The sequence below is a fragment of the Dromaius novaehollandiae genome, chromosome 27, assembly GCF_036370855.1.
Source record: "Dromaius novaehollandiae isolate bDroNov1 chromosome 27, bDroNov1.hap1, whole genome shotgun sequence".
NCBI classification, from domain to species: domain Eukaryota; kingdom Metazoa; phylum Chordata; class Aves; order Casuariiformes; family Dromaiidae; genus Dromaius; species Dromaius novaehollandiae.
Window position 1 is genome coordinate 6,861,263 of NC_088124.1, and position 25,244 is coordinate 6,886,506.

The window sequence follows — 25,244 nt, forward strand, 5'->3', positions numbered from 1 at the left end:
AGCAACGAATGTATGATGTGCGACTGACAACACAAGACAAATGCAGCTTAGCTCTTCTTCAGAAGCTCTGGAGAAATTAAATTTAGTATACACCTTGTTTATAGGCTCTCCCTATCTTCTTGCCTGCTGACATCTTATTTGCATTCAGTTGAACTGCCCAACCTGTTACTGACTTTGTACTGGTGTAGATGACTGTGGCGTAGCAGACATTCACACCTTTCATCCCTTTGCATGGTGATTCTTTTTTAAAAAAAGTCTTAATGAAATGAAAGTGTATTTGTCCCATTGAAGAACATTCTTGGGAATGTGAATGTCAGACCCATTTGGCCCAGTTTGTAGGTCTGCTGGGTATGTACAACTGAGTGCCAGTTTAGAGCATACTGTGCACGCATCTCTTCCACAGGAAGCCTGGGCCAAGCACAAAGACTTAGTAAGATGTAGAAGGGTTGTGTTTCTACTTACAGTTGTTTTTTCCAGGCAGTGCAGCAGGTGGTGATGTTGGCTTTCAATTAAGGAGGTGCCTTTAGTCATGTGCTGCTCATCTTCAGTGGATCCCTAAATAGCCAGAGAAGGGGGAAAAAAAATCCCAAACCAGATGTAAAGCTATGAAAACAAACAAAACTAGCAGAGTTAGCTTTCACAGGGGAAAGACAACAATTTCAGTGTTGCCAGCTCTCAAGTTCTTATTGTGAATCTTAGGTTTCCTCATTTTTTTCTTAATGATGTGGCTGTTAACTCAGATGAGGATCTCAGCTTTAATTCAAAAACTGTGTGTTTCTAGCCATTTTGTAGCTGTGGAGGAAACTTGGGAGATACCCAGGCTGACATGGTGTGAAGGCTCAGGAACCAGAAGGTAAAGTAAAAAGAACCCATGATGTTTTATTTTTCCAAAAATCGTGGAGACTTTTCAGCTTAATGTGACCTTTGAACGCCCACAGATGTCCCCTGAACTCAATGTCTGTTAGGAGCTGGAAGCAGCAGCTCTGTCAGACCTTCAGTGCTACACAGAGCCGGGCCTGTTGGAACTTGCATGTGTTATTGCTAAAACCTTGTGAGTCACACCTGAAGGCTGGATCAGAGAATATGAACCTGGGTTTCATGTTTTGGATGTCACCTGCTTGTAGTGCTGTTTTGAGAGACAGGACTCCTGGATCTGCCTCCCTCTCTTTGTGAACACACGGCTATCTGTTTTCGGTAGTTTGTACCTGGGGTGTACTAAAGTGGAGCTGCCTTTTCCCTGCCTCATTGTGTGTGGCTGTTGGTGGGGAGTTTATAGCAGGTCCTGAGGACTGCGTTCAGTGAGAAGTGTTTAGTCACTTCTAAGGTCAAGCCCTTTTTGAAAGGCAGCATGAAAAAAGGGAGAGGTGAGGAACAGGCAGGCACTATAGACATAAGGATTAATATATATAAATTATCCTATTGGAGCATACTTCAAATGAAGAAGCATTGCACAGCACTGGCAAAGGGTTTGTGGTCATAGAAAATGTGGCAGCAGTTTCCTAGGAGAAGGAGGCCCTGTCTGTATTAGTTTCTGGTGGAGGTGTGGCTTTTACTCAGTAGGATGGCTTACTGTGATTTACGTTTTATTAGCACAGTGCCTAGAGCCCTGAAAACTGACCCAGAACCCTCTGTGCATCACTTAGCACAATAACAGTGCAAGGCAGGCCTGTTCCAAAGAGCTCGTGATCTGAGTATTTTTAATATTCAAATATTTTCAAATATATTCATTGTACAGTAACACCTGACAGCCTCAATCAGGAACCAGCTTTTCCTTATTTCCCCTGTGTACTGAAATTGTTCAAATATGGCATAACAAATTTATAAGCTAATTCAGGGTAGGGTTTGTTTGGAGTAAAGCAGGCAGCTTGTGAGGACTGGGTACAGCTGAGAACAGTTAGACTGAAAAGTTTCTAAAAGGACTGGCCCCTCCCAGATGAGCACAAGATGAGCTAGGAGAGAGAGGGAAAGAACTGCTTTGGGCATGTGCATTTAGGGATTCTGGCTATATTAGAAAACCTTATTTGGGTGTTTTTGCTTGTCTCTCCCCAGCTTGTGTGTGTGTGTGTGTGTGTGTGTGTGTGTGTGTTAGATGTGTGTGTACATGGTGACCTGGGGAAGGGACTGTTCAGGATGCAGTGTTACTAGTGGTTAGGATAAGGTATAGATCTCAGACTGATCTTGGTGCTTTTGTAAAGCTGAAGGTCTTGGTGTGGATTGGTGGAATATCTGCTTAGACACAAAACTGCAGTATCTGACTGCTTAGGACAGAAAATAGGTGGGATGGGAGAGACAGTGGAACATCTTGGCAGACGTGCCAGGATTTTGTCCTTTGCTCTTTCAGGGGTCAAATACAGCTATGCTTTAAGCATTGATTTTTAAATACACCCATATGTCCCAGTTATTCACTGAAAATTTGTGTTCTGGATGCTATTTACACAATGGTTCTGTAATTCTTAAATTGAGGAATAACTGTACCTCTGACAGATGCCAAAATGTAGCTGAACTGATATATTAAGAAAGCTGACTTACTGTATAAAGCATTAATATATTCCTATTGGAATGCTTCTTAGGCAGGTTATGGATTTTTGTTGTTGCTGCTGTTGTTTTGGAAGATGAGTATTCCCAGAAGTATTTTTAGAAGTGGTCTAAAAAAGGTCAGTTCCATTTTTCTTATTAATAGTCTTCTCGGTGAACCAACACATCAAGCAGGTCCTGTTCCTACCCTGCAGAGATTACTGACTGCTGAAGTCTGTGTTGGAACATTTCCCCTGGAGGTCCTTGCACACCCTAAAACAAGTAAGATGCTGCACTAAAACACTCTGGAAAAGGAGAGAGAAGGAGCAGATACTGCAAACAGTATCTTTATATGAGGACTCAGGAGAAGGATTCACAACTCTTCCCTACGCAGCTGTATTTCAGAGCAGGTGTAAGTGGAAACTGAAAGCAGAGGCAGGGCTTTCCTATCCCTGTTTGAAGACCTAAACCAAATGTAAAATTTTGGCAGCACAGTTTAATCTTCTGCATTCCATCAAGAGGACTGACTTGCAGCTGATGCAGACAGATCAAGGGGTGGCAATTATCAAGAATGAAGGATACCACCAGTGAGTCTGATTCCTGCCTTATCTTCCTTTCACCTTTCCTTCAGCCAGCTCTGTGCTTTCAGAAACAAAAAGCATACAGGCACCTAGAACATCCTAGCGTGCAGACAGAAAATGAGAGCTGCAGGAACTGCTGCACCTAGGACAGTGAGAGTGCCAACCTCATACAAATGCTTGGCGTTTTGGTTTTACTGTTGAAGAATGCATATCTGTAAAAATTGCATCAGTGGTACCTATATTGCTGCAGGCAAGTGAAATCTGTGTCCTCATTGGAAGAGTCTGCTTGTAATGAAAAGCCCGGTGGGGGGAGGTGAGGTGATGGCTTGCTGTTTGAGCTGGGATGCCAGTTTTGCAGAGGTTTGCTGCCAGCTACCATTCAGTTTGTTCTTGGAAGGCATTCACTGAGCTGCTGGTTGCTTGAAGGAAAACTGAAACATGCTGTAGTGTTCAATTCTGAAATCTGACGTACTTTTACTTTGCCTCTTCTACTTAGTGGTACAGCACACCAAGTTGGACGTTGGTGAACTGAGATGAACTGGTTCAGTGGTAAGCTGTCCCTTCCTATGTGCATGGCTATAATGCTGCTCTATTCTATGGCTAAGCAGATTCTTCTTGTGAAAAGGGACAAGACCTCACAACCTACTGTTCCCAGGATATATACCTTCTAGCATTTTAGCAAAAAGGGAATTTCAGCTAGCTGTACAAGGAGATTAACAGTAAGAGGATATGTAGGCTGCTGCCATGGGAAAAAGCACCATCCCTTGAGCACTTTTGACATAAAACCCACTAACAACACTCCCTTCATCTCTCTAAATGAGAAGAAAAAGCTCTGAGCACTTGGTGTCTAGATTGTGAATGCAAAATGTCACAAATCCACATGTTTCTGAAGCAGGAGCCTGTATTTTCTCTAGGAGCAGAAATTCTTCCTGCAGCTCTCCTTGGATGAATCCTTTCCTTCACTTTATCTTTACTTTGGTACAAAGCTACAGGCTGAAGACATGCTGTTCCCTCGAAAGATGATTTCAGTGTATTCATTCTGGTGCTAATGAGAGGAAATTCCGGCATGTATTTCTGAATCCTGAATAGTCCTTCATTCTCATTTTATTAGTTTAACTGCTGAGCCACAGCCAGGACATGTTTTGGGGTGATGCTTGTCCTGGATAAACCCACAAAGTGTCAGACTGCAGGGCAGTCTGCTGGGCACTAGTAAGCAGTTACACAGTCTGTGTATATAGTCTGTCTATACAGGACTGTGTGATTGGTCATGATGAAAGCGATAATATCTAGTAATGGCTGTGTAGTAACTGCAGTTAGAATTACTGTTGGGTAACAAACCCATCCTATGGTAGTCTGGCCCATTAAACTTAGCGTGAGTTCTGGGTAAGGTGTCAAGAACGGGATGTGTACCTGGCTGGCAAAGCAACCGGATGCTCATTTGACCGCTGAACTTCAGTAGGAATGGGGTCAGGTACTAGTGAGCAACTTGTAACCCCATGAGCTGACAAGGCTTTTCAGCTTTGCTTTACAAAGGCAAACATTGTCCTGTGCTGAAGTATGCCAGGCAAAACAGCAGGCATTTGAAGCATTAGGCCTCAAGTAAAGATGCATGAACAAATACTAGGCAGCTCTGGCCACTCAGTTAAGCATTCTTCATCTTGCTCTTTGCTCCTTGTGTGCGCCAAGGACTGATTTATTTGAAATGAAATCCATGAAATGTGCTAATACGTGCTCTGGTCTTGATCAGGCTTAACATAATAACATCTTGTTTTCACTGATTTTGCTGAGCAGTCTGACACGCTTAAAACTTTTACGCCTCACGAATAGCTAATATTAGCCTACAGATGTCTTTCTGTTAAAAGTGAACCTACCACCAAACTGCCTGAAACAAGAGTTATTTTCTTCCCCTGTTGGATGTGATCAGATGGTCTTACTCTGCCACCAATTAGCAGTGAAGAGCTTGTAATAATTCTAGAGTTGTTGCTGCCCGCAATCATACCTCGGACAATGACTTCTACATGTTTTCCCATTACTTTCCGGTTCCTCAGCATATTTGTTTTAAATTGTTGAAACCTCTGGATGTGTATGTGAAAGTACACTTGTGGGCTGTCTCTCGGTGAGAAGCAGAGGAGGGTGCATTCAGTTTGCATGTGTGTGTGTACTTTCATACATGACTCATGATGTGTGCGCACAATAATCTCTTAGAAAAGTAGAAATCGGCAAGGTTTTACTGAGCTATTTCTTAACAATATGCTTTTCTTTAATAACCATGGTACAATGTATATATTAGAGACTCTTAAAAATAAACAACTATTTGTTAAAAGACTGTAGATATTTATAGGAAGGGCAGACTGTTGGTGGTATAGATCAGTAGAGCTCTGATAGTTTCGTCACACAGAGGGCTTTGACAGAACTGTGAACCTGATCCATTAATACTGACGAAGGCTGGATCCTCTCCTAGCTCAAGAAAGCTTTTTCCTCCCATCCAGTCTTGCAGCTGGATCCTAGCTATCCCTACACACAGTACATTAGGGCATAATTACAATGTAACACCATTCAGTGTGTGAGGCTGCCACAATGAATAACGAGCAATTAGGTGACAACAGATTGAGAGAGGGAGGGAGACTGGAAAGAGGATTGGGAATAGGGAAATTTTCAAACTCTCATGTAGAAGGAATTATTTTCTCTGCACTCACCGTCAGCTCCAGGGCTTCATTCAGGAGGCCGTTGCGCTTGCTGTGAAGGTAAGCGTTGGAACTACCTGTTTTGGCCACTCGAATCCTTGCAAGTCGGGCTTTCTGTGAAGAAAAGCAAGCTGAATTTATACTTTGGCACATCAAGTAATCACTCCTGTGCTGCCTATACCAGGGGAAGGAAATTTATGGTTCTTTTCACACCAGAAAAACCCTGGGGGTGAAATACAAGAGGTACACAGGCAAGACAAGGCTGATGTCAAGAACAGCTAACAGGTCTGTTTCCAGCTTGTCTGTAGGATTCAGATGACTGCATATATCTGAAGAACAGTATCTGCCACAATGCGTTAATGCTCTTTCCAGAGATAGGAAATGGAGGCCCTGCAGGTTTGTTTATCCTTTCATATGTTATTAGTGATTTTGGGGGGTGAAATACGCGGCAACTAACGGCACTTGACTTAGACGTGTTCTTGGCATAGGAGGACTGTATGAGAAGGAAGATCATGCGATGTAGCCGCATACACGTGGTCTGCATGCATGTCGTTCTCATGACTGACCTTCTCTCTAATGTGCTTGACTGTGTGTCTGTCTGTCTGTGTCTGTCTGTCTGTCTGTCTTTATCTTTCAGCTCTGTGCTCTGAGGCCTGTGTTGTCATTTGGTCCGCTTGTGCGGCACCTAGCACAGTGACACCTGGGCCTTAGTGATGCTGTCGATGCTGCTGCAAAGCAAGTGGCTAATAAGAGGCATTCAGAAGGAGAGCTGGTACTTTGCTTCACTTACTAGCCAAGTAACATAGATTGTTAATTTAACATTGGGAAATACTAATGAAAAAGTCTACATCTATCATTCTGCAGTAGGGAAAGGTACCTTATCTGTTTCTCTGTCATCTGCAGTGGCAGTGGTTGTTTATTAGCTTTGGTATCTGATAATATAAGACTGTGTTTATCCAAAAGTACGCATCTCTTGACCAACAGACACAAGTTACTCAGCAACAACACGGAGATTCAACTCAAAAAGGACAAACCACTCTTCTCAAATATTTATTTATCCCTCACCTTCTTGACCCCTAGAAGGACAAATTAAATGATTAAAAAATGGTCTTGAATAAGGCAAGGAAGAAGAACTAATAAGACCCTCTTCCCTTTTGATCTTAGTTTTTAACTTTCCACTTTGTCTTTTCAAATGCTGCCTGCTTTTCTGTCAAGTGCTGATGTGCCTTTTTCTTTTTTACTGTTAATTTATGACTCAAACACCATTAAAAGTAAATACATGAAATAGCTGCGGCTATTAAAAAATAATTACGTTGTGCTGTATTTTAAAATGCATAATCTTTTAAATAACATGGAACTCGTGATTTTCCCTTCTAATTAGAGGTGCTAATGGGTATACACTGCAGGAAGAGTAAAGCCAAGAGGCAAATATCTGCAGTGGGTCTAGAGAGTGTAATAATTCTAGGAGCTCTATTGCTGTACATGCATGAGTGACTCTGGCCCTCAATATTTAACCTCAAGAGCTTCTGCTTAAGCATGCGGTTTCCTGGGCAAAAACATACGCAAGACACTGTTATGCAGCTTTACTTAGGAGGCACAGACAGTGACCAGTCTGAAAAATAGGCCCACTTTTGTCACCCTAAACTGGGGACATCCAAAATGGAATTTCTCTTCTATATTTCATTGACTCATTTTAATATTAGGACTGCATGAAATCTCTGATAAAACTTACTCTGTTCTGGTGCAAAGTATTTCACAGAGCTCTGTGGTGACCCTGTGAAAGGTTCATGAGTTGTATTTGCAAGGCTTAGACTGAGGATGCAAAAAGAAAATGAAACTGAGTCTTCAGTCAAAACTGGCCAGAGACTAGAATCTGGAACAAAAAATTCAAAGACTCCCCTAGGCAGGGGTAGACGCTGCCTTACCCCCAAGCAAAGCAGTTAACATTTCCTAAGCTGGACAGATTGCACAGTCCAGACTAAAACTTCCTCCATTAGAGAAGGTCTGTGACTCCGATGCCAAAGTCAGTATTTGATGAAAAAAGACATAAGAAGTCTCAGTTTGATTCCTTCCCACCTTCGCAATATGAGTCGGAGTCTGAGGAGCAGCTGTTTCTTAGCAGACAAAATGTGAAGTACAGCTCTTACGGCCGTTAATGGCTTCCTACAGCAATGGACCCATGCAAAGTTGCCGTATGGTCTTTAGTGAATATATAGGTGAGGTGGATACCACCCAAACAGTAGCTGCCTGTGTTAGCTGTTAGACTGCTGGGCTTTTTCAGGTGCCCTCTCCATAAACGAATGAGAGACACCACTGGGGACAATCCAGAGAAGTATCCAAAATGGACAAAATGCATTGCTGTCTGCAACTCCTGTCTGGAACTGTTTTGTGGAGTAAAGAGAACGTTTGAGCATTCTGGATCCAGAATATGTATTAAATGTGGCAGGATTGATTTTACCACGAGTGAGAGGAAACCACCAACAAAGCTAAGAGAGGAAGAATGTAAAGTTGTAACCTAGGTACTTTTTCTGCCTCGCAGCCTTTTTAATGTAATATATAATTTATAATATAAACAGTAATATAATTTATATTACTATAGCTGTGATGAGTTGGCAGTAGTATATGGCTATTGCATGTTGAAGAAGTGTTTGTACGAGTTCTGCACACCCCAAAAAAAGATTAGAAGCCAGGAATTACGGGCAAGAGCCATGTCACAACCTGTGCTGAACAAGATATTTACTGACACTAGTGGAATTTCTCTGAGACAAATCTGAAGGTGAGTTAGAGGCAGGAGCAGAGGGTAAGAGGCTGAAAGACAACTCCGTTTAACTGGGAGATGGAATACTCCTCTGTTCCTGTTAATCACATTTCCACTAAGTTATTTCATCTCTTTTCAAGCTGTATGCCTTTGTGTCTCTGTTCCTCACTTTTTCACAATTAACTTATCCAGTCCTGATTATGGAAGAGATATTGGATCCAGTGACGGTCTTTACACTGAGGCTCTGATGGCAACCACAGAAGGCTTTTATTTCCTTTCTATGACTGGCAAAATATCAGCTCTTTGCTGCAGGAAGTACAAGAGTCCCCCAGCATACCCACCTCACATACAGCAGGAAAGGTTTCATCATCATCTTCAGTTGCTATCATCATCAGTTCAGTTAATTGTTAAAGTGAATTCAGTCCCAGGCTCTTGTAATGAACATTATTCCCTTTGTCTTCAGGCTAGCAGGAGATCAAATATTAATAGCTGTACTCCACATGGACTGGAGATGGTTCGTCTCTGAGATCTGTTCTCTTTTCTTCTTTGAAAGAGGGCCACTAGCTATCTAAATAATTAAGCCCCACAGCTTTGTAGTTTAGAACAGACGTCGTTATTTTAAAAAATGTCGGTGGGGCAGGGTAGGAATTAATCCTATTTTCCTACGAAAAAGACTTCTTAGGGTAGTCACACCACCCAACCCTGTCCTCATCATGATTAAATTTGGTAGCTATCTTGATTAACTTAGCTAGAGAAGTTAATTAAAATTGGTGCCTAAAATTGGTCTGACACTCGAGACAATTTCCAAAGTTAGACTAGAAACAACTGTAAAAGCCATGGTTCCTCATCTTTTGTGCAGAAGTCTGTTTGTGTGTAAATGTGCATTGTTTGGTAAACATAATTACGAAGTGATACAAGCTTTACATAATATTTATGTACATTTTGTACGTTTACGCGGGATGCAAAACTTCAGTCTTTCCTGCAAGTAACGAAGGGTTTCAGCGTAGCAAGGCATTCGCCTCTTGACATCTGCAGCCAAGGTTCAGCCCTAGCTTATGTGATTGAGCAAAGAAGGACTGAGGATGTGAAGGGCACCTGGTAGTGAGTTAAGATTCTGGTTACAGAACAAAAGCAGGTAAAAGCTGGTCATTTCAGAGGAATTTTGCATTATCTGTTGGAATCCACCAGTCTGAATTTGGCAGGCCAACAAAAGTGTGCTTTGACAGATCAGGTGAGGAGTAAATTACAGAAGCAAAAGCTTTACACTCGGAACAACCCACACAAGCTTTGAAGGCCTAGTTTTTTGCGGAGAACCCTACACTATGTACTGTCACATACTTCAGTGTCAGAAACCTAGAGATTTAGGCAGGTGGGGTCTTCCCAATACTGCCTTTCTTAACACTTGTGGGTATGCTTTTGTGATCTTAGACCTGTATTTACAGAGATCAATACTTCTGGTCTCCAGGAGAGACGACACAGACAAGCACAGGGCCATGTTTTTCTGGCTATCTGCTGCAAATGTCTTTGGGTCTTTGGGAGAGGGATACCTGACTTCTGCATCTTATCCCACAAATATGACTGACTAAAGGTCATTAGGGCCAGACCTGAGATCACTGTTACTGAATATAACCCCTGCACAGATAGTCTAAAAAAGGAAAAGACAACGGCACACTGTGTCTGCATGTAGAGTGGTAAGAGGAGTTGCTAGGAAACCACAGGATCTCAAAATGCATATGACCTAATCGGGAAGATAATTTATATGATGAAAATAATAATACTAATGACAGCCACTTACAGGTTAGAATGATTAATTTGGTTATCTTAGTGCCCACGTGTTTCTGAGAGCAGGATGGAAGGCAGGTCTCAGTAACTTCTGGCTCCTTGCTGCTTTTTAAGGTGTAAAGACAGAAACTGAAGACTCCGAATAAGCAGAAAGGGCAATGAAGCCAACTGTACATGGGGAATGCTGAGGTCTGGTAACGAAAATGATGTAAGTGGATACCAGCATCCTGGGTATCTACATTTTGCAAACAAAGGAGAAGGGGAATAGTCTTTTCATCTTTTAGCTGCTTTGGAGAAGTGCAAGGAGCAGGAGTTACAGACTAGGAAAAATGCTTACCAGATGGCAGGCCCAGGAAACAGCTAATTATTATTTATTAATGATTTTCATCTAGTTCTTATGGAGATAATATTCACTCTTGATTTATGTGGTATAATAAACTACTAAGTTACAGCTTATGACATAATTTCATATTTGCCAGACTTCTTCAGACTTCCAGATCTTCTGCCCTGTCGAGCAAGGGGAGAGACTGGAGTACCTGTATGCCAGGCACTACGTGTACAGACCCTGTGTCCAATTCTGCTCCCTCTTTGGGCTGGGAGCTGTTATTAACATTATCCTTCCTATCTAATTTTATCTGTCAAAATCACACTAAGAGCATTCTTGGCAGAAAATGCAACTACATGAGATAATTAACAGATACTTCACTTTTTTATTGCTAAATAATTAGCAGTTTGAATATCAGTAGTGCTATTGGTGACAACTGCAGTGAGTCCAGTGGTGGAATATGTGTATGCTACTGGTCTTTTAATGTTTGCATGTCGGAAATGAAGCTATTTTTAAATCTAATCAACAGAATACTTTTGATCTGTTTTTCAGCTGCAAGATAAAATATCACGTTTATATTATTATGTGATATAAAATATCACATAACCATTCAGTACGTGCTGCATTTTCTTGATCTTTAGTGTTTGTCTGCATCTGTTGCTAGTTTGGGTTTGCACTTAAATTCTAGATGGAAGGAACATGGTTGATTTTTGCATATGGAAAAGGTAACAAGCAGATTGCATATTTAAAATGGAGTTTCTGCAGACTTAACAACAGGGCTTAGAGTATGGAATGACAGAAAGTATTTTCTTGTAGTTATATTCAGTACTTCCTAAAATGATTTTATCTGTGACGCCTTTGACTAATTTTAACATCTAATTCAGAAAGGAATTCAGCAAAAACTTAAATTTGTACATCTTATTGGGACCTCAGTGCACATATGTAACTTGAAAAGGGAAGGGGTCAAACCTTCATCTAGTGGTGAATAGATTAGCTCTCCTAACCTATTGTGGTAATTTTTCCTTGCCAAATGGAAAATAGATTTTTTTTTCATTTTTTTGAAAAAGCATTCAAAAATAATAAAGTGGACAAGGAATTAAATGTATCTACTTTCTGTGGAGTGCTTTCCTCGATATGAGCATGCAACACTGATTGTCTGTCCTACTTATGACTCTGAGGAGCTGATATGCCGTCTTTGACAAAGCTTGGAAACAGGCTGGACTGCCAAATTAGGACTCGGGGTTATTACATGCATTTCAACATGGGGTGAAATTGTAGCTGTGTAAAAAGCAAATGGCCCATATAATAAGTACTAGTTATTCTTCTGCTAGTCCTGCTTCCATCTGACTATTGCAATAGACAGGCGGTAAAGTTAAAGCAAAGAGGTGGAAAAGTTAATTTGTGCAGATCATCTTTCTGTCATTCTAACCTTTTTTCCTAAGAAATAAAGAGTGCACATTTGGACTTTTCCTTCCTCTCAAATCTTTATATTAAACAGCTTTTGAGCCAAGTTTAAATATTCCATCATTTTTGCTTTGGGGGAGATGTTGTAGAGCTGCATATGGAAATTAGATAGTGTAGAACTCATTATATTCCTATATAATTTGATAGAACCACTTACAGTCAGACCTTGATCTTATTTTGGGCCTCTTCATTACTTTCCAGAGATGAAAGATTCCCCTCCACTCCTTTGTGGCTCTTCTTTTAATCTTACCTTACCCTTGGCACCATTAAAGCAACAGAACATCATTTCAAATGCAGTGTATCGTTTAATCTTTTCCAACACTGAAGAACAAGATGTTCAATCTATTTATAGAACAATGCACAGAATATGGAATTTAATGGATCTTGACTTCTCTGCTAGTCACAGATACCCTGGCTGATTAAACAGAGAACTTTGGAAAAGTGTCTTAACATGCAAAACTTGGACTGGGGAATGCAGGACCGTCAGGAAGCCACTGGAGCACTGAGTTCAATCCCCTCCTGTTGCAAACTTCCTTTTGTACGTTTTCATTATGAACTCGACAAGCTCTGGCTTAAAATTAGTGAAAATTTAGCTGTCACTCATACCAGGCTTCTGTTTTACGATCTCATTACTCTTCTGATTAGATATATGCTTCTGATTTCCAGCCTGCATGTATTTGTTGCCAGTTCTACTCATTTGCCATTGTATTGACGTTTTCTTTTTACTTAGACAGTTCCCTTTCTGTCATTTGCTGCTTATTCTCTCTACGACAAAGAGCAGAATAAACTTCATTTTTCCTAGGGTTTGACAATTCTCAGTTTATTCCTTACTTGACATTTCATATTTTCATCCTTTGTAGATGCCATGCTTATTCCTAATATTTCTTTTTTCAGTTATCCATCCGTTCAGTAAGATAAACTTATGGACAGTTTTTCCTTGCTTGAAATAGTTATATATACTTATTCCATCTTGGCTGAAATTCAAAGCCTCCTGTACACTCAGGTTCCCACAGCACTAGTTTAGCTGACTTCCATAACTAGCTCTCCTGATTTCTTAGGTTTGCCTCTTGAAATAATATTAATAAAAAATTATTAGCATTGGGGTAGATTTTATAGCTTGGGTCAAAATCGGTTCAGGAAAGCCTGGCAAAAGAGGTTCTGTTCCAGCTGTAGTGGGAATCTGGCATAGTTCCTTAGAGTTAGAGATGTATACAGATGAAAATCTCTGTAATGCTGTTAGAGACGAATGCTACCAGGAATTGTGTCTTCACAGGAGTTCGTGATTTCCCAGGCATAGATTGCAAAACAAACGTTATTACAAATATTAGGGCTCTAATATTCTTAGATGTGATGGCTAGCAGATTTCTTCACTAGTTGTTGAACCAGTAAGTAGTAAGAAGGTTACTACATAAGAGCTGGCTATAGAAAATAACTGATCTCTGTCTAGAGATCACTAATTCATTCTGTTAAAACAGGCTTTTGTAAATACAGAATAACATTCTCCGGGAGTACAAAATGTAAGTTAGGGTGTCAGAATTTGTCCAGAGACTAATACCACTTTTACTTAATAAACAGCTTCTCAAGAAAAGAGCTTTATATTTTCCTGAATTATTAATAGAGAGGTTGCTGTTCCCCATTATAAATTTGGGTTCTGTGTTCGCTGAAAGCAAATTGTGATGAATATCTGTCTGCCTGTGACTTATCTGTCTCTCTGTCTTTATTTCTAGATCTCACTTTTATAACCTCTTTCACACAAATCGCACCCCTAATTAATAGCTATAAGCCATTCCGGGGATGAAGAAATTAACAGAATTGGATCTAGTGTCACATGCCCACCTGTTAGACCTGATATATGAACACTAATTAACGGTGTTGGTTTCATGCAGGCTTGTGATTAGTTAGAAAAAATGGAAGCAATCACATCATATAGTGCTAAAGTCTGCTCACGCCTTTCATGGAAAGGTAGTGAAAACACAGAAAAAAAATCCTTTTTTATAAAAGTTAAGAAAAGCTAAGTGAACTTGTAAAACATACGTCCTTCATTCTTCCCAGTGCAGTACTTCATCCAACCAAAGCCCAAAGGGAAGAGAGAAGATGCTGGGGCTATTTCTCTGCCTCCCTGCCTGTTCACTGGCGGTTAGAGCACGTATCGTCTCGGCATTGCAGGCACCCACTGGTAGCAAGCAGAGCAAACAGCATTAAGCTCTCCTTGCGTGGGTGCAGGCAGCCGTTACTCAAGCCAGGGTAAGGACAGGAGCTGTGCTCCATCTCACTTCTCTGTACTTAAACTTTTCAGCATTAACTGAGAGAAGTGTTGCTTGCTGCAAATGAAAGCTGTTCGGAAGTCATTAGGTAACAATAAAGTTGTTGTGCAGTGCAATTAGCTATCTTATTTAAGCTGCTCTTAGTTGTTCCTCTTGTTCCTAGGGTCTCTGGGGACAAGTCTCTTGCATTAGGCTTCTGAAAAGAAAGATAATTGCAAAACCACCCCATGATCGTTTCTGATAAGAAGTGAAGACTCATAGAAGAATGTATGTCACAGCTCATGTCCTTATAATGACAGCCACAGAGCGCTGGCTACATGCCTTGATTTGGTGAATATCAAGGGAAAAACCTGCCTAACATACTATTTTGGGCACTGAAAGTGCTCCCTGATTTGTCAGCAGAAAGCTCCGAGTTGTCATGGTTACTTGTTTCTCTGGCCCCTGTTTTTGCATTCCAGCATTGCTGCACGTTCTTGCTCGAATGGTTCCTGATGGTCCCGGCCCAGTGGCCAAGGAAGCTGCGTTTCATCCGCGGACTGAAATGCGCTGGTGGCTTCATGCTGGGGCTTGTGGACAATGTGCAGAATTGCACTTTATTATTGTGTTTGTTTAGACCAATGCCGAGTTTGGTCTAAATGGCTACACTTACATGGAGAACAGGTGGCTCAAATTACCATCAGACAGTGCTCTGCATTAGCAAACAGAAGAGTTCTGCTTTATCATGAAAGAGAGGGGAAAAGAGTAACTATTTCCTAAGGAGCAATTTGCCTGCTGAGTTGATCTCTTTTCTCTGCCTACAGAGTACTCACAAGCAGAGTGTTTTTTTTTCCCCTCCATATACATATTTTTTTGAAAACTTATGAATAAGTTTTATGCACACTCTTGATTCCCTTGCTCACTGATGAACAGTTCTCTGCCAGCGTTTGCTGTTGCTCCGCTGGTTACCAGCGAGTGGTCAGGAAAAACATGCTGTCGTTTCTGCTGCTGTGTTTGGTGAGTCAGCAGGAATTGCTGGTGCTGAGGCTCGCATATGAATTTAAAATCCTGGATATGAATATTATTACTAAAAGATGGTTTCACTTTATAGCCTTGTATATGTGCATGAACTAACTCTGAAAGAAACCACTGAGCCAGGAAAAGAAGAGGGTTTATCCCAATTTTATGCTTGAGAAAACTTGAGTCACCATGAGGGGAAGTAGGAAGGGTGATGCTGCTACAAGCATCCTTACTTGTCAAAACAATGCGGATGGCTGTAGTGGGGATACAAAAGAGGAAGGCAGGCTCCTATTCATGCCCAGAGAGGGCCTGCCTCATGCTGTTTAGAGCCTGATCTGATGCTGAAGTTATCAGTAGTTATTATTTGATTGGATTTTCATGACCTTCGAATAACAAAGACTTGTTCTGAGTCAGACTTTGCAGACCGTGGCTGCTGGGTGGAGGGGGTGGAGAGAAATAATGAGATTCTAGGACTTTTTAAATTGGGCTGTATAAGACATCTGGGAGTGTGTTAGCAGTGAAGTTTTGCAGTGGTCCTGGAGAGAGGTGCTGGTAGGCTATGGAGTTTTCCCATCTTCCTGACATGTGTGATTAGAGGACTCTGAGACCTGAAATGCCATCCCAGCACCACACGTATCAGGGACAAATCTTGCTCTTTGGCTGTTAATCACTGTCATGGTACAAATTAGTAACAGCAATAAGCTTTACAGCCACTTCCACCCACTTTAAGCTATGCTTTTCCTGACCCCATGGATATATCCATATCCATGAATCTAGACATAACCATATATTCCAGCTGGTGCAGGGGTGTTGCTGAGCTGTATTCAGTACTTAGATTGAGAACTGCATGGAGTCTAAACTGCACCCAGCCTACTCAGTTGGGCGTTATATAGGCACAATGGTAAAATAACTAGTTAATAATAATAATAGAAAGGAATCTGGTTACTAGAACCCGGTTCCAAAGTAGTAGAAGGCTTCCCAACATTTTTGGCTGAGCATTTTGCATGCCGGTCTCCTTGACAAGGCAGTTTCAGATTGTGTTTGTTTAGACATCTGGGATGAAGCAAGCAACATCAGCCACTACAAATCCTACCAACTGTGCTACATAATGAGCCATCTGGACAGAGCCTCCACGCGCAGCCTGGACTCCCAACAGGTGGGGAAAGGGGAGACCCTCTTGCCGAGATGAGCAAGGGACAGCCCCGAGGATGGATTAGTCAGGTTCTTATGCGTCACAGACTATTATCTGGTTATGACTGAGAACATGAAAGGGCCTCAAGGCATGCAGTAAATGTAGAGCGGCTTCTGGATATGCATGGAAATTACTTTATTTGGGCATTGGGCCACTATTGACAACCAGCTCAATATTTTACATATATAGGTTTGCTTTGGAGACTGAACCTATAAGCTGTAGCTCATTGATTTCAATCCTTCCTTTCAGAAGATGGTTGGAGACATCTAGTTGTCTCATCCAATTTGGGACCCAGAGAATTTGAGCTAGCTGAACTGGTTAAAAATGCCATTTGCTTTCCTGGATAATACAAAACAAAAAGAGGAAAGAATTCTGGTTTGTTTTTCCCCTGAGCCGTGTTAGGGGATGTGACAAACAGCAAACAGGAAAAAGAGGAGGAAGAGAAAAGAGGTACCCACCCCAGCAAAACTGAAATCCTTTTTTTTTTTCCTCTTCAAAAAACAGCAGCTTTTTTTCCTTGTTGAATTGTTAAATAATCAACAACAACAAAAACATTCCATACAGACTTACTGTGGTTGAAAAAAACACATTTTTTAAATGTCAGCCAGCTCCAGTTTTAACCTTATTGTTTCTCTCTCTCCTTAGGTTCCCAGCCCCATCCCCTGCTGGGAACTGAGTCATGTTGTGTTGCTGAGCTCTCTGTAGACAGCTCACAGCTTTGCTGGAGTAGCTTTTCCTGGCCATTCTGTTCCACACTCTGAAGTTCACTAACCCACCTCCAGAATTTGGGGTGTCAGCTGAAAAACAGAACATTTCAAAGCTGACTCCCCTGCTTTGTAGCAAATCAATTATTATAATGGCCTTCTTATTGACAGCTGTGTGGGCTGTCTTTCTCATGGGTAAGATGATGCCATAAATCTAGTATTAAGCATTCTCTTCTTCCCTATCTTCCCTTTTCATTGACTCCTCTGACTGCAGTCCCATTTTCTGTGCCTCTGGGGATGATGGCTGGACTGGAACAGGCTGTTTCTAACATGCTTCTTACGGAACAATCAGAAAGACATTTGTGTTCTTGCTCTTCCTGCCTTTGGCTTAAGCCCCTTTTAAGCATCTCCATAGTTACCTCTTCGTCTGTCTGCAGAGTCATAGCTGCCTGTGTGCAACCATCTCATGAGCAGTTCTTCCTGTCTGCAGTAACCTTCCTCTATCTATTTCCTCTCATTGACCTCCATCTGGAAAGATACCGCTTCTCTCTTGCTCCTTCATTCCTTTCTCCTGCTCTTATTGGTTCTGTGATTGAATGCTTTAATACCTCCACCAGGCAATGTGTCCACTCCTCTGCTTCACCTAATTTATACCGTATACTCTTTGAGAGCCTGTGTTTTTTCAGTCCTGTAAAGCATCTTGTGTTATAGTTTTATGTAAGAGCTGCTCTGCAAGATGAATTTCTCCTGTGTACTCCTTTCCTTGCCTGAATTTGGGTGTTTGGTAAGTAGTACAGAGAGAAGTGTCAGTGCAGCTGGGAGATTAAGGATGAAGAAAGCATCCTGTAACACTTTGAAAAACACCTGACTAGAGATAGTTCCAGTAAGAGGTCTAATATTTTCTCCTCCCCTCTTTCTTCCTTGTTTTGTTACTGTTTGAAATACTTGTGCAAAGACAAGGTCTTTAATTTTAACGTTGGTCTTAAGTAGTTCTCTGCTTGTAGCCATTGGAATAAACTGACATTGTCACCAGCTAGAGATTACTCCAGAAAAATGATTCTTATGGGATTTGTGACTGTCCGACACAGGGGTCTACAACATTCCAGCAAACCTTGAGAAAGCAATTTGCACTTCTGGGATGTTTATTGCACGGAACTCAAAGACCGTGTCCATTCGTTTCGCTACCACATTATCTGACAATCTTTCAGCCATGCATTTCTCTCCTTCTCTGCTCAGGTGGGAAGAACGTTGTAGCTTGGTGTTGTATTCGCACAGAATATAACTCCTAAGCAATGTACTGTCTTACTGCTTCTACTGCTTTTAAAGGAGCAGCATGTTCAGAACCTGTTACTAGCTGCCTCTGCTTTCTAGGCTGAAAAGTGAGGGGTAAAATACTTGCCGGCTGCATCCTTGCTGCCTCAGAGATGGCATCACGTACTTGTCTCTCTCTTCCTCACATTCCACCTTTCCTGCACACTGAATGCAGCAAGAGGGACTCCAGCACGTGTCTGAATTAGAGAGTCACTCTACTGTCAAGGCTTTTAAGTGTCAAATTCTCTTTTAAAACCAAAGGCTGTGACATTCACTCAAGAACAGCATTGTTTCAATGTCAGGGAGGTCAGTTCTTAGCACATCACTCAAAAAGAAAAAAAGTCTTTGGAAAAAAACAACTTTACCAAAATGAATCTTGTCAGAAATGATCAATTCATCTTCCATTCAGATTGACCTGGTCCTTGCTGCATGCCAGAGGACAAAATTTGATGACACAGCATAATAAATTAAGATTGCCAGATCTCCTTGTAATTAATTCTCTTGCAATGCAGGTTTGAAGAAGAATAATTCATCTTCAAGGTGATTAAATCACTGGTAGTTTTTTTCCATTTTAAGGAATGATTTTCCGCAGTGAGTTGAAAGAATAGGTGCTGGTTGGTACAGCTCCCAGTATTTTACTGGTGCTGTTTAAACACCTTTCCCTCCTAAGCCAGTGCCTCCTTAACAGTGAGAAAAAGTTAAGAGTGAGCATATGATAACAGAGGAACATCAGAGCTGTGCAATGTTTTCTTGTTTTCTGAAGAAATACAGCCTCTGAGAAACTTGTACCAATCTGGAGAGTCCAGGTTTACTGACTCCCCTTCCCTTTACATTGAATGTCATGTCCAGACATTTAATGCTCTTACATAGTGTTTCTCATTGGAAAATTTGAGTGTGAGTTCATAATCAAAAGATGAATACGGTCTAGATTCTGACCTTCAAACCTACCGTATATAATAATAGTTATGTCCCTTGAAATAAACTGAATTTCTTCTAAAGCATTTATAATAATGCACACACTAAAAAAATACTCTTCAATTAAAAGAGAAACAGAATATATTTAACACACTAGAAACTTTGGAAAGACATATGTGTTATTATAATGAAGCTGTGTCTTCTGTACCTATAAGGAGCTGATACTCGTGGACTCTTCTAGGTGTTGAAGGACTGGGAGAGTGTAAAGAGCTTTATCCCACCTTCTTGAAAGACCAATGCCAATGTCTGCATCTTCAATTAGATGGGGGCAAAGCTTTAACTATTACTAAGATTTACCCTATTCCTGAAGAAGGAATTCAGTTCACTGGAGGGTGGTGCTGGAACAAATATGTCATTCACTCCCCTGTATGCATCCTGACCATCTCCAGAGAGACTGTCATTAATGTACTTCTCTCTCTCTCTCGTTCTGTTTAGTATTCATGCAGTGATGAGCATGTGAGAATTACTCACACTCCTGACTTGAGAAAACTTTCTTAGCCCAGAAATTCATCCAATATCAAGGGAATTAGAAATTCAAATGGGGAAGGGAGGAATTATACAGTATGTGTGTCAATACAGCAAACCTTATAAAAGCTGCAATCAATCATATTAGCATCAAGAATCACGGTATATTTCCTTGTCACCAAGTGGATCATGGTCCAAGAAATGAAGGTAAAAGTGAATCACAGCAAGACACTTCAGAACGCTGGCTGCCAGGACAGGATAGCTGCTTCTTAAAGCACCCATCTGGGTTCAGTTCTGGAGTTTCTTTGCATCTCAGTCCATGGTTAGGCACAAATCTTGTTTGAATTTGTCTTGCCTATTTATTTGCTTTTTTGAGTATTCTGTAAAGCATGTTCTTTCTTTTGTGTTTATGCATTGTTTCAGTAGAAAAATGCTCCCCCTCAAAATCTTCAATTATATAAATGGGCTATCGTGCACTGGCCCCTTCTAAAACAGACTTCTAAGTGCATATTTCTCTTTCAAAACACTTCCTTTTAGTTAATAATTGATTTCAAATATTGTTTTAAATGAAGGAAGTTGGGAGGTCTTTTTTCTGTTGGTTTGTTTTTCTTAAATTAAAAGTTTGAACATGCAAGAGATGTTGCTAATCAGCAATGAGTGGATTGTGCTTATAGTTCCTTAGAAGTTACTGCAATGACTTACAAGTTCACTCCTCTAAGAAATCGGTTGTTAATTGGTTAAAGTTTCATTGCGTGTTATGTTGTGCTCCAAAGTTTGAAATTTAAGTTTCCAAATGCAGACAGAATGGAGAGCACATCTATGTTCTGGTGAACCAAAGTTAAATTAGCTACTAACACAGAAGAAATGTAAGATTGCTATAATGCTTTAATACAGTCCTGTTCATTACCCATCGAACTGCATTCGTGTGACCAGCGTTCTGATGGAGAGTGCTGTCTGTGTTTGAATTGTTTCCAAGAATTTGTGTGTTTGAAAGTGACTGTAAGTGCTGGCGAAAGGGCTGGCGCAGCTGGAGACTGGAAAGTTAGGAGCACAGCAGGTACAGCACGGGAAGTAGCTTTACAAATTCACAGTGTATTTCTTTGCACATGAGAGGAGGCAGATAGTGTGATGGGACTTCTGGTGACCTTTTGACAGAAAGGATTTAGGGCAAGCTTACAGAAGGGAACTTTCCAAACAGCTTCTGCAATATGTCTTTGTCATGATCTGGAGTTTGGAATAAGTAGGACTAAGAATTTGAGAGGGTTTAGCCATCCAGTTGCTACTGAATTTCTTAATCAGTTGCTTCCTATCTGCAAAAATCCAGCCATTGCTTCCTACCCCTTCTTTTCACATACCAGTGATTTTTATATTACTTTGACATTCCGTGAATATTAGAAGCTCCAATACTTTTCTAAAATCATCTCTGATTGCAAGTCTGCTGCTGGAGCATGTGCATGTTTATATGTTTTATCTACTGTTCTGCCTACATTTTATTAATTGCTTTGTATTTTGCCTTTTCCTTATGCATCAGTAAAGCTTGTTTTTATTAATATATTGCTCTTTGCTTGGTAGTGCAGGAGAAATTTTACTCATTATAGCTCCTCCTGCAGCAATATATACTCTTAATGCACGTTAGCTTTGTTTCCATCTGTTCTGTAGAAGACGAGGACCCTGGGTGCTGTTGAGGCTTACTAGAACGCGGCCAGTTACTGACTTTTTGCACCTTGAGGATCAATACATACAGCATCCAAACCATAGCTTTTATTTTACTTTCAGGCTTGCAGAAGAGAACGTTATTTAGCATTCCCTAACAGCAAAGCACAGCTGCACCCTTCCAGTGCTAGATGCATACAAGAGATGATGTACCTTAGTTGTCTTGGCCAGACCATTATTAATATACAGGATCTGCTTACCCCTGCTTGACTACCTCGAACCTTCCCACGTGTCGACACTGAGCACGTTCCTGTTACAAGTTAAACCCAGTTGGCGATACGCGTTATGCTGGGGTGCAACCTCATGTTAGGCAAACCACTCTGTCAACCATTTAAATTTGTTAAATGAATTTAATGATCCATACCAGTTTCCCACTCTCCAGCTTCTGACTGAACAGTGTGTATTACTGAGTGGACTGCCATTATAATATCTTTAGTTTTTTAAATCTATATTATGTTGTCTGACTAACCAGATCAAACAACTCTCCCTCAAAAACACCTCCCCCAAATTACTGCAGTTTAAGTTTTACATGTATAATGCCAAACTGAATGTAGATGTAAGCGTAAAACCCCGCAGTGACTGCAGCCCCTTGCTGCATGATTCTGTCTATTACTCTGCTTAAATGTTTTGACTACCAAATTTTGTGGTTTTGTAGGTTTTGTATCTCAACTCTTTGCTGTCAGCTTCCTGAGCTGCAAAAGGTAGGCATGGCCCAGATGCCTGCCTGAATCAGAAATAGCACATCTTTCTACTACTGTTCTCCATCAGGTCCCCTGAGCCTTGAATTCCTGGCAGGCAGCACTCCACAGGGAGAAACAATCCTAAAAACCTTTAGTTTACGGTAGTTGTAAGAACCCGATTCTGCAATTCTGGTTTTAGGGTAATTTAGCAGGCTGGAGTAGAGATACAATAAATCTGTTATACTTGCCCAGTGACTGGGATATATGTATGTGTGTATATATACACACTTGTAAAAACTGTTCAGATTGTGGAATATTCACCAATCCCCTGAAATTCCTAGAGGCTGTTGCATCTTCCCAGTGTTTTGTCTATATTACAGCCAACAGCTTTGAGGGGGTATGTGCACATCAGTATATGTGTCTGGATGGGTGTTTGCCAGACTTTAGGGTAGCGAGATGACAGGGGAACCATGCAGCCAGAAAGATGAATGATTGCCAGTAATGACATCAGGGTGCATAGTTGTTTTGTTCTGACCTGGTGTGTAGCAAAGGCGAGCAATAAAAGCCCCATCGCTTCTGACATTTCAGATGCGGCAGCGCACAGCACACTGCAGGTGAACCCGTTTATGCCTGTGTGGGTGCAGATAGTTAACTGTGCGTAAATGTTAATCTACGCGGATGCAGGTGCACGGAGGGGTGAAGGTGGGCTGCCTCTGCGAAGAGGCTCGGAGTGGCAAGCGATGCGTCACGCGCCCCGGGGTGACAAGCGGTGGCCGAGCTTTGGGGAGAGGAGCTGCGCGGCGGCCCGGCCCGGGGCTGCCTTACCTTCTGAGCTCTGCGCTTGTCTGCTCTCTGGTTCTGGTGGTAGATACGGCTGAAGTTGGAAACGATGACGGGAACCGGCAGAGCAATGACCAGCACCCCGCTCAGGGAGCAAATGGAGCCAAATATCTTCCCAGCAATTGTCTTGGGCACCATGTCACCATAACTAGAGGGGAGAAAAGAGAAAAGAGAAGCCCCTTCTTCAGACAAGCGCAGTGGCACCAAAAGCCTGTTCTGGTTCCCTGAGCGAGCAGCAAAATCAGTATCCAGGTCAGACAGGAAAGTTTAGAAATCTGCCATATAAACAACAATTCACACGGTGTTTTCACTGTAAAGATGACAAATTACACCACTACTTTGGCAATCAATTAAGCTAAACCAAAGAAAGGCGCTCTTGTTGCAGAACAGATGTGTCAGTTAAGGCAGCTGGTGAGCAATTTAAATTCATACCCTCACTCATCTAGTACCTCCCTCTCTATGCAGATGAGCTCTAACAAACCTAAAACTGCATGGCTGCTGCTGACCAGCTTCATATATTTTCCGTTCCCCTTGTATCCATCTGCAAATGAAGACTGATTTACAATTCTGTTTCAAAACCAAGCAGTTTCCTTCCCATCTGTACGTTCAGAAATTTTGGATTCATTCAAAGTCTGAATTCACTACAGGGCGAATTCTCAGGAATGTGAGACCAGCTGAAAAATGTCCAGGCAAACCTCCGTACTGAATTCTACCCAGCAATCTTTTCATTAACAATTGTAATTTGTATGTTAAATAATACCAGTAGAATCAGAGATGAAATAGTCCATTTCATGCCGATGGAAACTCATGTTGGTTTAGCTTCCTTAGATTCCACGTGACAGAAATGGCTACTCTGAGTGCTTATTTGTTGTTTGTGTTTTTGCTTTCCATATTACAAAAGCTTTCTGCAGCAGTTTTGTAGTTAAGCTTTAACACTGCCCTTCTGTGAAGGCATCCTCTGCGCCTCGTCTTGGGGGGCTGCTCGCCGGCGTGCTGGGGAGGGCCGTTACCCCGCAATGGGACGTACGGGGCTGAGCCTGCCTCGGGACTCGGGCGCGCGCCTGACGGCACCGGCTCACCCGCTGCTGTGTCGTCGAGCAGGTAGTCGGGATTTTGCATTCGGATGTACGGTTTGGCCTGATACAGCCTCCATACTGCATCCCAGGTGATTGGACCTCGTAACTCTAACTGACTGCGCCATCACTCATGGTGCCGCGGATCACAGCACAACTTGTCGGGAGTCTGGATTCCGGTCGGGCACCAGATGCCGGTAATGCAAATGCTGCTGCCGTGTGTGCGGCCGAGGCACTGGTGAGCTCCCTAGGAGCTTCCTTCTCCCCTGCAGTGTGCCCTCTAGAAATGACTTCAGAGCTTTCTTCTGCAAATGGTTGACAACCAAAAACCCCTCCAGAAAGCTGGATGCGGACTGGAGCGCGTTCTGATCGTGTAACAGAAAGCTTGTTTGTCGTCAGTGCCCCGGGAGTGCGGCAGGAGCATGATCAGCACAGCCACCGACTGAATTTACAGGCATTGTTTCAGTGAGCCATTTATTACATTCCTGTGTGGAAATGTATATTAGTATCACTGCTCACTGAAGTAATTTTGAGCTGGAGGAAAGGGAAAAAAAGCAAGCAGACAAATAGCAGCAGATTTTTTTAAAAAAGCTGTGATGTTGAAATGACTGTGTACGAACCACTGGACTATGTGAATTCCCAAAGTGCCTCTGCAGCTCAGGAGGACGCGGTCTGCCCTGCGAAACTCTGATACAGCACGTTGATGTGGCTTGGCTACACCTGGAGTAGAAGGGAGGACCTGGACACTGCAACCTGCAGAATTTTAGTAGCAGACAGAGAGAAATGATGCTAAAATTAAAGTCTGGACCTAAGGAAGTCCCTTGTCCAGAGTATGTGAAATCTGGAGAGGCCTGTAGTTACTATCAGATGGTATTTGGAGTTTCTGTGTTCTTCTTTAGGACATTCTTGTGTTAAATGAGGAA

At 41.7% G+C, this 25,244-nt stretch overlaps 2 protein-coding genes across 2 annotated transcripts in view; one reads left to right on the top strand and one right to left on the bottom strand.

The window, feature by feature from the left end:
• The window catches only part of LOC112990137 (uncharacterized), a 265,179-nt gene that overhangs the window by 13,845 nt on the left and 226,090 nt on the right, over positions 1-25,244 (top strand). The window lies entirely within an intron of this gene.
• Positions 1-25,244, bottom strand: part of KCND3 (potassium voltage-gated channel subfamily D member 3) — a 140,352-nt gene that overhangs the window by 6,331 nt on the left and 108,777 nt on the right. The window contains exons 3-5 of the mRNA XM_026111850.2: positions 23,234-23,396; positions 5,792-5,893; positions 463-555 (exon numbers count right to left, since the gene is read on the bottom strand). Coding sequence (XP_025967635.2) covers positions 463-555; positions 5,792-5,893; positions 23,234-23,396 — 358 coding nt within the window. The remainder of the gene's footprint in view (positions 1-462; positions 556-5,791; positions 5,894-23,233; positions 23,397-25,244) is intronic.